General features: G+C 50.4%; 1 protein-coding gene across 1 annotated transcript; it reads left to right on the forward strand.

The window, feature by feature from the left end:
- The first annotated feature begins 1,620 nt into the window (after nucleotides 1-1,620).
- LOC119961550 (gastrula zinc finger protein XlCGF8.2DB-like) lies at nucleotides 1,621-4,758 on the forward strand. Its single transcript, XM_038788873.1, has 2 exons — nucleotides 1,621-1,657; nucleotides 3,132-4,758. The coding sequence occupies exon 2, from the start codon at nucleotides 3,246-3,248 to the stop codon at nucleotides 4,173-4,175; it is 930 nt and encodes a 309-aa protein (XP_038644801.1). The 5' UTR covers nucleotides 1,621-1,657; nucleotides 3,132-3,245; the 3' UTR covers nucleotides 4,176-4,758.
- The last annotated feature ends 7,973 nt before the right edge of the window (nucleotides 4,759-12,731 follow it).

Here is a 12,731-nt window from a genome sequence, read left to right on the forward strand (position 1 = left end):
GGGTCTATGCTCAATGGAGTTCAGAAGGATGATGGGGGATAGAATTCTAATAGTGCAGAAGGAGGCCATTCAGCCCATTGAGTCTTTATGGACCCTCTGAAACAGCACCCTATCTCGGCCCATGCCTCCATCCCATCCCCCGAACCCTACTTCACCTAACATTTCACAGTAACTTAATTGAAGCCTACTTGTGACAATAAGTTATTATTATTATTATTATTATTAAGGGCCAATTTAGCATGGCCAATCTACCTAACCTACACATCTTTGGACTATGGGAGCACCCGGAGGAAACCCACGCAGACACTGGGACAAAGTGCAAACGTCACAGACAGCCACCCAAAACTGGAATTGAACCTGTGGCGCTTTGAGGCAGCAGTGCTAACCCCTCTGCCACCATGCCATTCTCATTGAAACTTACAGAATAGTGAGAGGCCTGGATAGAGTGGACATGGAGAGGATGTTGCCACTAGTAGGAGAAACTAGAACCCGAGGGCACAGCCTCTGACTGAAGGGATGAACCTATCAAACTGAGATTAGGGGAATTTCTTCAGCCAGAGGGTGGTGAATATTCTCACTCTCTCTTTCTCACTCTCTCTCTTTCTCACCCTCTCAGGGTAGCACAATAGTTAGCACTGTTGTTTCACAGCGCTAGGGACCCGGGATTGATTCCCAGCTTGGGTCACTGACTGTGTGGAGTCTACTCGTTCTCCCTGTGTCTGCGTGGGTTTCTTCCGGTTGCTTCGATTTCCTTCACAAGTCCCTAAAGACATGTTTGTTAGGTGAAGTGGACATTCTTAATTCTCCCTCAGTGTACCTGAACAGGCGCCGGAGTGTGGCGACTAGGAGATTTTCACAGTAACTTTACTGCAATGTTAATGTAAGCCTACTTGTACCACTAATAAATATTATTATTATTTGGTACTCTTTGCCACAGAAGGCTGTGGAGGCTAAATCGCTGGGTGTCTTTAAGACAGAGATAGACAGGTTCTTGTTCATAAGGGGGTTGGGGGTTATGGGGAGGAGGCAGGAGAATGGGGATGAGAAAAATGTAAGCCATGACCGAATGGCAGAGCAGACTTGATGGGCTGAATGGCCTAATTCTGCTCCTATATCTTGTGGTCATTTTGTGGCTCATTGCTTGCTCGGATCTATGTTTAGCACTGGGTAGCACTGTAGCTTCACAGCGCCAGGGTCCCAGATTTTCTCAGTGACCCTCAGTCACCATCATTGAGACTAACTTTAAATTCCAGATTTTATTAATTGAATGGATTGGAGCCGATGTCCCCAGAACATTTTCCTGTCTCTCTGGGTGACTAATGCAGTGACATTGTCACTGGGTCAGTGTCTCCCCCCCCCTGGTCTCTATGAGGTTGTTTGTGGAGAGAAGCCAGAAGTGACGAATAGTCACTGACCTCTCACCTGGTACCTCACAATGTCCAGGGAATGATTGACAGCATCTCTAGGCCAATAGGGAAGGGGGAGGCGGGTCTGGAGGACCGAGCGGGAGTGACTGGTCATCCAACCAATCCGAGTGAACGAGGGCCGGGCTGGGCTGGGCTCGGTCATGTGAGGCATGCGCAGTGATTAGAGCCATGCGCAGTGTGATTAATGGCGGCGCAGAGACGGTGCTTTCTCGGTTCGGTAATCCGCAGAGGTGGGTATGGCGGAACCGGGGGGAGCTATGGATCAGGCGGGAGGGGGGGGGTAGGAGAAGCTTTTTAAACATGTTATATGAACCACAAACCCATGAAAAACAACTTACTGATATCCGGGATGGTCCCCATCCTTTGCACAGAGCAGGCCGCAGCTTTCCTCAATTACACACCCGGTTTAATGTCCGCCATCTTTGTGGGGGGGGGGGGGGGGGGGGAACAGGTCGCAGGGCGGCGCATGCGCAGTGTAGAATCGCCATCTTTGTTAGGGGCACTATTTTTGAAATTTACCCAGTAACAAAGAGAACAAATTGTTCATTAAACTGCTTCACTCTTTCACCTCCAATTTCTTATCGATGACGCCGAACAACGATTTCAGGCCAATGACAATCATTTGTATTCATATTGTGTCTTTAACAGAATAAATCTGTCTATAAAATCAAAAGGAAAGGATGATGGTTTCTCCAGCAGATAAACTGAGACTAAAGTGGAGCCGGGCTCTGTAACTGAGGGGGAAATAGGTGGTCTTGGAGATGTGGTCAAAAGCTGACCTTCAGCCTCAGACAGTTAACAAGTAGAGGGATGGAGTAGGTGGTTAGAGAGTGAAGTTTGTGGTGGTGACTGGAGAGAATGGCTTCAGCCTTCCCAATGTTTAAAGGCCGGAAATTTCTGCTCCTGCAGCACTTGATGTCAGACAAGCCAGGACAGTGTGTGTGAGTTGGAGATTCCATAGAATTTACAGTGCAGAAGGAGGCCATTCGGCCCATCGAGTCTGCACCGGCTCCTGGAAAGAGCACCCTGCCCAAGGTTAACAACTCCACCCTATCCCCATAACCCAGTAACCCCACCCAACACTCAGGGCAATTTTGGACACTAAGGGCAATTTATCATGGCCAATCCACCTAACCTGCACATCTTTGGACTGTGGGAGGAAACTGGAGCACCCGGAGGAAACCCACGCACACACTGGGAGGATGTGCAGACTCCGCACAGACAGTGACCCAAGCTGGAATCGAACCTGGGACCCTGGAGCTGTGAAGCGATTGTGCTATCCACAATGCTACCATGCTGCCCCAATGAACTAGGTGGTGATGATTTTCACTTGCACCTACTTCTCGAGTCCATCCAGACAGTGGAGGTTGATGGGTTAAAAAGTTCTGGTCAAGCTGTAGTTGTAGAAAATTTGTCTCTTTTACCCTCTGTTTCTTGCACCCCTCTCTCTCTCTGTCTCCCTCTCATCACCTCCCATCGATGCTAGATTATGTGTAATCCCAGATTGGGTGGTAGGATCCATTCCGTGAACAACATTAGTGAACCTGCCTGATTTTTATGACAATCCAGCAATTTTCACAGTCACTTTCCTCGTGCCGACCTCACAAATTACCAGATTCATTCAGCAGAATTTTACAGCTTGCCTTTGTGTTTCTGTGGGCTCTCTCTCACTTCCTTTTTTCATTTTTGAAATCTATATCACAGGATATTAGAAAGGGGAGGATTTGCAGTCGGGAAACTGAAACTAAAGATCACATCAGGATCTCATGGATGCGCCCAACCAATCTATTGTAACCTGAATATCATCGGATTTTGAAGATGGAAGAAAAAAGCAGCATTCACAGTGAGGAGAAACCGTACACGTGTTCTGTGTGTGGACGAGGGTTCAATCGATCATCTGGCCTGTCAAAACGTAAATGTAGGCATGATGGGGGGAAGCCGTGGAAATGTGGGGATTGTGGGAAAGGATTCAGTTACCCATCAGAGCTGGAAATTCATCAGCGTGGTCACACCGGGGAGAGGCCATTCACCTGCTCGGACTGTGGGAGGGGATTTACGAAGTCATCCATCCTGCTGACACACCAGCGCACACACACTGGGGAGAAGCCATTCACCTGCTCTGACTGTGGGAAGAGATTCACTCAGTCATCCACTCTGCTGAAACATCAGCGAATACACACTGGGGAGAAACCATTCACCTGTTCTGTGTGTGGCATGGGATTCACTCAGTCATCCACCCTGCTGACACACCAGCGAATACACACCAGGGAGAAGCCATTTACCTGCTCTGATTGTGGGAAGAGATTCGCTCACCAATCCACCCTGCTGACGCACCAGCAGGTTCACACTAAACAGAGACCATTCATCTGCTTCGAGTGTGGGAAGGGATTCATTAATTCATCGCACCTGATGATACACCAAAGAGTTCACACTGACGAGAGACCTTTTAAATGTCTGGACTGCGGGAAGTGTTTTAAAACCTCGCAGGAACTGGTCTCCCATCAACAGGTTCACACTGATGAGAAACCGTTCAGATGCTCTCACTGCGGGACTGGGTTCAAACGATCATCTCACCTCACTGTACACCAGCGCAATCACACAGGAGAGACACCGTACGCTTGCTCCAAGTGTGGGAAGAGGTTCACTCAGTCATCCGCTCTGCTAAGGCACCAGCGAATTCACACGGAGAGAGACCGTTCATCTGCTCTGATTGTGGGAAGAGATTCATTCAATCATCCAACCTACTGACACACCAACACGTTCACACTGCAGAGAGACAGTTTACCTGTTCCTAGTGTGGGAAGGGATTTACTCGTCATCCACACTGCTGAGACACCAGTGAGCTCACTGGTAACTACAATGATTGGATTTTGTTGTTATTCACATTGAGAACTGAGCCCTGTTCATTGAGGTCTGTTTCTGCAGATGTTAATACACTTCAGACCAGTCATAAAGACTAATATTCTGGACAAAAATCAAATATGCCATCTTTGTGTTAAACATGCTGAATGGTGTATTTTTAATATCTGAAGGGTTCTCCGTTTGAACGGCTTTAACCCTCCGATCTCCTCCATCCTCACCAACAACAAGTGTGAGGAGCTGATGGAACTTCTTTCTCACTGAGATTGAGACAATCTGATCAGCTGCCTCTGCTGCTTCCTCCCTCTCACAAACCCACCGGACCAAACTGTCAGTGAAGCTCCCCCTTGTCCAAGATCTGAACTCACATCTTTCTCCAGTTTCTCTCCTGTCCCCCATCAAACCCTCTCATTGCCCATCCTGTCCATGAGACCTGCCCAAACCCTCTCATTGCTCATCCTGTCCATGAGACCTGCCGCTATCAAACCCTCTCATTGCTCATCCTGTCCATGAGACCTGCCACTATCAAACCCTCTCATTGCTCATCCTGTCCATGAGACCTGCCGCCATCAAACCCTCTCATTGCTCATCCTGTCCATGAGACCTGCCCAAACCCTCTCATTGCCCATCCTGTCCATGAGACCTGCCGCTATCAAACCCTCTCATTGCCCATCCTGTTCATGAGACCTGCCCAAACCCTCTCATTGCCCATCCTGTCCATGAGACCTGCCCAAACCCTCTCATTGCCCATCCTGTCCATGAGACCTGCCCAAACCCTCTCATTGCTCATCCTGTCCATGAGACCTGCTGCTATCAAACCCTCTCATTGCTCATCCTGTCCATGAGACCTGCCCAAACCCTCTCATTGCTCATCCTGTCCATACCTGCCCAAAACCTCTCATTGCCCATCCTGTCCATGAGACCTGCCGCTATCAAACCCTCTCATTGCTCATCCTGTCCATGAGACCTGCCGCTATCAAACCCTCTCATTGCTCACCCTGTCCATGAGACCTGCCCAAACCCTCTCATGGTCATCCTGTCCATGAGACCTGCCCAAACTCTCTCATTGCCCATCCTGTCCATGAGACCTGCCCCCATCAAACCCTCTCATTGCTCATCCTGTCCATGAGACCTGCCCAAACTCTCTCATTGCCCATCCTGTCCATGAGACCTGCCCCCATCAAACCCTCTCGTTGCTCATCCTGTCCATGAGACCTGCCCAAATCCTCTCATTGCTCATCCTGTCCATGAGACCTGCCCAAACCCTTTCATTGCTTATCCTGTCCATGAGACCTGCCACTATCAAACCCTCTCATTCCTCATCCTGTCCATGAGACGTGCCCAAACCCTCTCATTGCTCATCCTGTCCGTGAGACCTGCCCGAACCCTCTCATTGCCCATCCTGTCCATGAGACCTGCCCAAACCCTCTCATTGCCCATCCTGTCCATGAGACCTGCCCAAACCCTCTCATTGCCCATCCTGTCCATGAGACCTGCCGCTATCAAACCCTCTCATTGCCCATCCTGTCCATGAGACCTGCCCAAACCCTCTCATTGCCCATCCTGTCCATGAGACCTGCCGCTATCAAACCATCTCATTGCCCATCCTGTCCATGAGACCTGCCCAAACCCTCTCATTGCTCATCCTGTCCATGAGACCTGCCCGAGCCCTCTCATTGCCCATCCTGTCCATGAGACCTGCCGTTAACAAACCCTCTCATTGCTCATCCTGTCCATGAGACCTGCCCAAACTGTCTCATTGCCCATCCTGTCCATGAGACCTGCCCAAACCCTCTCATTGCCCATCCTGTCCATGAGACCTGCCGCTATCAAACCCTCTCATTGCCCATCCTGTCCATGAGACCTGCCCAAACCTTCTCATTGCCCATCCTGTCCATGAGACCTGCCGCTATCAAACCCTCTCATTGCCCATCCTGTCCATGAGACCTGCCCAAACCCTCTCATTGCTCATCCTGTCCATGAGACCTGCCCGAGCCCTCTCATTGCCCATCCTGTCCATGAGACCTGCCGTTAACAAACCCTCTCATTGCTCATCCTGTCCATGAGACCTGCCCAAACCCTCTCATTGCCCATCCTGTCCATGAGACCTGCCGCAATCAAACCCTCACATTGCCCATCCTGTCCATGAGACCTGCCCAAACCCCCTCATTGCTCATCCTGTCCATGAGACCTGCCGCCATCAAACCATCTCATTGCCCATCCTGTCCATGAGACCTGCCCAAACCCTCTCATTGCCCATCCTGTCCATGAGACCTGCCCAAACCCTCTCATTGCTCATCCTGTCCATGAGACCTGCCGCTATCAAACCATCTCATTGCCCATCCTGTCCATGAGACCTGCCCAAACCCTCTCATTGCTCATCCTGTCCATGAGACCTGCCCAATCCCTCATTGCTCATCCTGTCCAGGAGACCTGCCCAAACCCTCTCATTGCTCATCCTGTCCATGAGACCTGCCCGAACCCTCCCATTGCTCATCCTGTCCATGAGACCTGCCGCTATCAAACCCTCTCATTGCTCATCCTGTCCATGAGACCTGCCCAAACCCTCTCATTGCCATCCTGTCCATGAGACCTGCCGCTATCAAACCCTCTCATTGCTCATCCTGTCCATGAGACCTGCCGCTATCAAACCCTCTCATTGCTCATCCTGTCCATGAGACCTGCCGCTATCAAACCCTCTCATTGCTCACCCTGTCCATGAGACCTGCCCAAACCCTCTCATGGTCATCCTGTCCATGAGACCTGCCACTAACAAACCCTCTCATGGTCATCCTGTCCATGAGACCTGCCCAAACCCTCTCATTGCCCATCCTGACCATGAGACCTGCCCAAACTCTCTCATTGCCCATCCTGTCCATGAGACCTGCCCCCATCAAACCCTCTCATTGCTCATCCTGTCCATGAGACCTGCCCAAACTCTCTCATTGCCCATCCTGTCCATGAGACCTGCCCCCATCAAACCCTCTCGTTGCTCATCCTGTCCATGAGACCTGCCCAAACCCTCTCATTGCTCATCCTGTCCATGAGACCTGCTGCTATCAAACCCTCTCATTGCTCATCCTGTCCATGAGACCTGCCCAAACCCTTTCATTGCTTATCCTGTCCATGAGACCTGCCACTATCAAACCCTCTCATTGCTCATCCTGTCCATGAGACCTGCCCAAACCCTCTCATTGCTCATCCTGTCCGTGAGACCTGCCCGAACCCTCTCATTGCCCATCCTGTCCATGAGACCTGCCCAAACCCTCTCATTGCCCATCCTGTCCATGAGACCTGCCGCTATCAAACCCTCTCATTGCCCATCCTGTCCGTGAGACCTGCCCAAACCCTCTCATTGCCCATCCTGTCCATGAGACCTGCCGCTATCAAACCATCTCATTGCCCATCCTGTCCATGAGACCTGCCCAAACCCTCTCATTGCTCATCCTGTCCATGAGACCTGCCCGAGCCCTCTCATTGCCCATCCTGTCCATGAGACCTGCCGTTAACAAACCCTCTCATTGCTCATCCTGTCCATGAGACCTGCCCAAACTGTCTCATTGCCCATCCTGTCCATGAGACCTGCCCAAACCCTCTCATTGCCCATCCTGTCCATGAGACCTGCCCAAACCCTCTCATTGCCCATCCTGTCCATGAGACCTGCCCAAACCCTCTCATTGCCCATCCTGTCCATGAGACCTGCCGCTATCAAACCCTCTCATTGCCCATCCTGTCCATGAGACCTGCCCAAACCCTCTCATTGCTCATCCTGTCCATGAGACCTGCCCAAACCCTCTCATTGCTCATCCTGTCCATGAGACCTGCCGCTATCAAACCCTCTCATTGCTCATCCTGTCCATGAGACCTGCCGCTATCAAACCCTCTCATTGCTCACCCTGTCCATGAGACCTGCCCAAACCCTCTCATGGTCATCCTGTCCATGAGACCTGCCACTAACAAACCCTCTCATGGTCATCCTGTCCATGAGACCTGCCCAAACCCTCTCATTGCCCATCCTGACCATGAGACCTGCCCAAACTCTCTCATTGCCCATCCTGTCCATGAGACCTGCCCCCATCAAACCCTCTCATTGCTCATCCTGTCCATGAGACCTGCCCAAACTCTCTCATTGCCCATCCTGTCCATGAGACCTGCCCCCATCAAACCCTCTCGTTGCTCATCCTGTCCATGAGACCTGCCCAAACCCTCTCATTGCTCATCCTGTCCATGAGACCTGCTGCTATCAAACCCTCTCATTGCTCATCCTGTCCATGAGACCTGCCCAAACCCTTTCATTGCTTATCCTGTCCATGAGACCTGCCACTATCAAACCCTCTCATTGCTCATCCTGTCCATGAGACCTGCCCAAACCCTCTCATTGCTCATCCTGTCCGTGAGACCTGCCCGAACCCTCTCATTGCCCATCCTGTCCATGAGACCTGCCCAAACCCTCTCATTGCCCATCCTGTCCATGAGACCTGCCGCTATCAAACCCTCTCATTGCCCATCCTGTCCGTGAGACCTGCCCAAACCCTCTCATTGCCCATCCTGTCCATGAGACCTGCCGCTATCAAACCATCTCATTGCCCATCCTGTCCATGAGACCTGCCCAAACCCTCTCATTGCTCATCCTGTCCATGAGACCTGCCCGAGCCCTCTCATTGCCCATCCTGTCCATGAGACCTGCCGTTAACAAACCCTCTCATTGCTCATCCTGTCCATGAGACCTGCCCAAACTGTCTCATTGCCCATCCTGTCCATGAGACCTGCCCAAACCCTCTCATTGCCCATCCTGTCCATGAGACCTGCCGCTATCAAACCCTCTCATTGCCCATCCTGTCCATGAGACCTGCCCAAACCCTCTCATTGCCCATCCTGTCCATGAGACCTGCCGCTATCAAACCCTCTCATTGCCCATCCTGTCCATGAGACCTGCCCAAACCCTCTCATTGCTCATCCTGTCCATGAGACCTGCCCGAGCCCTCTCATTGCCCATCCTGTCCATGAGAACTGCCGTTAACAAACCCTCTCATTGCTCATCCTGTCCATGAGACCTGCCCAAACCCTCTCATTGCCCATCCTGTCCATGAGACCTGCCGCAATCAAACCCTCACATTGCTCATCCTGTCCATGAGACCTGCCGCCATCAAACCCTCTCATTGCCCATCCTGTCCATGAGACCTGCCCAAACCCTCTCATTGCTCATCTTGTCCATGAGACCTGCCCAAACTCTCTCGTTGCTCATCCTGTCCATGAGACCTGCCGCTATCAAACCCTCTCATTGCCCATCCTGTCCATGAGACCTGCCGCTATCAAACCCTCTCATTGCCCATCCTGTCCATGAGACCTGCCCAAACCCTCTCATTGCCCATCCTGTCCATGAGACCTGCCGCTATCAAACCCTCTCATTGCCCATCCTGTCCATGAGACCTGCCCAAACCCTCTCATTGCTCATCCTGTCCATGAGACCTGCCCAAACCCTCTCATTGCCCATCCTGTCCATGAGACCTGCCGTTAACAAACCCTCTCATTGCTCATCCTGTCCATGAGACCTGGCGCTATCAAACCCTCTCATTGCCCATCCTGTCCATGAGACCTGCCCAAACCCTCTCATTGCCCATCCTGTCCATGAGACCTGCCCAAACCCTCTCATTGCCCATCCTGACCATGAGACCTGCCCAAACCCTCTCATTGCCCATCCTGTCCATGAGACCTGCCGCTATCAAACCCTCTCATTGCCCATCCTGTCCATGAGACCGGCCCAAACCCTCTCATTGCCCATCCTGTCCATGAGACCTGCCGCTAACAAACCCTCTCATTGCTCATCCTGTCCATGAGACCTGCCCGAACCCTCTCATTGCCCATCCTGTCCATGAGACCTGCCGCTATCAAACCCTCTCATTGCTCATCCTGTCCATGAGACCTGCCCGAACCCTCTCATTGCTCATCCTGTCCATGAGACCTGCCGCTATCAAACCCTCTCATTGCCCATCCTGTCCATGAGACCTGCCCCCATCAAACCCTCTCATTGCTCATCCTGTCCATGAGACCTGCCCAAACCCTCTCATTGCTCATCCTGTCCATGAGACCTGCCCAAACCCTCTCATTGCCCATCCTGTCCATGAGACCTGCCCAAACCCTCTCATTGCCCATCCTGTCCATGAGACCTGCCGCTATCAAACCCTCTCATTGCCCATCCTGTCCATGAGACCTGCCCAAACCCTCTCATTGCTCATCCTGTCCATGAGACCTGCCGCTAACAAACCCTCTCATTGCTCATCCTGTCCATGAGACCTGCCTCTATCAAACCCTCTCATTGCCCATCCTGTCCATGAGACCTGCCGCTATCAAACCCTCTCATTGCCCATCCTGTCCATGAGACCTGCCCAAACCCTCTCATTGCTCATCCTGTCCATGAGACCTGCCGCTAACAAACCCTCTCATTGCTCATCCTGTCCATGAGACCTGCCGCTATTTCCCTTTGCCCTTTTCCCACTAAATCACTGATCACCTGACTCCCCACTTTATCCGATATTGTTAATGGTTCTGTCCCTCCCAGCGTTAAATTTACTCGCATCATCCAACCTAAAAACAAAACCCTTGACCCGATCATCCTGGCAACCTACCTCTCCATCTCCAATCTCCCTTTCCTTTCCAAAGTCCGTGTACTCGGTGTTCCCCAAGGATCTATCCTCAGCCCCTCCTATTTCCCATCTACCCGCTGCCACTGGGTGACATCATCCAAAAGCACTGTGTTAGTTTTCACATGGACATTGACAACACCCAGGGGCTGGTTTAGCTAGGGGCTGGTTTAGCTCACTCAGCTAAATTGCTGGCTTTGAAAGCAGATCAAGCAGGCCAGCAGTACGGTTCGATTCCCGTACCAGCCTCCCCGGACAGGCGCCGGAATGTGGCGACTAGGGGCTTTTCACAGTAACTTCATTGAAGCCTACTTGTGACAATAAGCGATTTTCATTTTTTTCATTTTCTACCTCACCCCCATCCCTCTCCATTCCTCCACTGTTACTAAATTATCAAACTGCTTATCCCACATCCAGTCCTGGATGAGCAGAAAATTCCTCTAATTAAAAACTTGGGAAGATCAAAGCCATTGTGTTCAGTCACCACCACAAATTCCATTCCCTAACTCCTGAGTTCATCCCTCTCCCTGGGAACTGTCTGAGGCTGAACCGCACTCTGCACAATCTCCATGTCAGATCTGACCCAAAGATGAGTTTCTGACCCCATATCCACACCATCACTAATACCAGATATTTCAATCTCCATAATGTCACCTGTCTCCACCCCAGACCGCAGCTCATCTGCTGCTAAAACCCTTATCCATGCCCCTGTTACCTTTAGACTTGATGATTCCAATACATTCCTGTCCAGCCTCTCACATTCACCCCACACGGAAATGTGAGATCATCCCAAACTCTGCTGCCTGTGAGCTTTCTCACACCAAGTGCTGTTCAACCATCCCCCCTGTGCTCACTGACCTACACTGGCTCCTTATGTAGCACAGCCTTGATTTTACAATTCACATCCTCATCCTTGTTTGCAAATCCCTTCATGGCCTCATCCCTCCCTATCTCTGTAATTTCCAGTTTCACAAGCCTCAGAGATATCAGCATTCTGCTCACTCTGGCCTATTTAGCATTCCCTATTTTAATTACTCCACCATCAGTGTCAGGGCCAAGGCAGGAAACTGTGAAATTCCCTCTCTAAACCTCTCCGCCATTCCACTTCTCTCTCCTGATTAAAGATTGTTGTTAAAATCAGCCTCTCCAATTAAACTTTTAACCATCTGTTCAAATATTCTCCATGTGACTCAGTGTCAATATTTTCTTGATGAAACCCCTCTGAAATACCTGGGGATGTTTTATTACAGTAATTGTGTTGTATAAATACCAGTTGTTACTGTTTCACTGCAGCCAGTTTGCGCACAGTGAGATTCCGCAAACAGCAATCAGATCAGTGACCCATTAATCCAGTTGTTCGGAAACAAAAAGTAATTTTATGAGATATATATTTGTATTGGTAAATATTAGAAATAAGGTATAATTTTAGGTGGGTTGAATTTCATGTTTCTGTGCCTGGAACGGACCTAAAGTTAAACTCATGCTGGAAAAGGGTGTTTGTGTGAATGGGGGTTGGTTAAGTTCCAATTATGTTTCTATTGTGAAAGAGAGAGCTACGGGATGAAGAATAAATACAGTTGCTTAGCAACTAGAGGCCCTGGTAAGGAAAAAAAGTTTTCCTTTGTTCTTTAGTTTCAGTTGAAAGCAAAAACAGTTTGATAGGAAGATAGAGAGGGAACATCTCTCTCAGCTTTGCTGTCTTTCATTGTCTGAAAGTCACACAATAGAGTAATGGTTAAGAAAGCCAGTGCCAGAAATTTCAAGGACAGTTACTTAAGGAAACCAGAGAAATGAAAACGTATTT

This window comes from Scyliorhinus canicula, unplaced genomic scaffold (assembly GCF_902713615.1).
Source record: "Scyliorhinus canicula unplaced genomic scaffold, sScyCan1.1, whole genome shotgun sequence".
Taxonomy (NCBI): domain Eukaryota; kingdom Metazoa; phylum Chordata; class Chondrichthyes; order Carcharhiniformes; family Scyliorhinidae; genus Scyliorhinus; species Scyliorhinus canicula.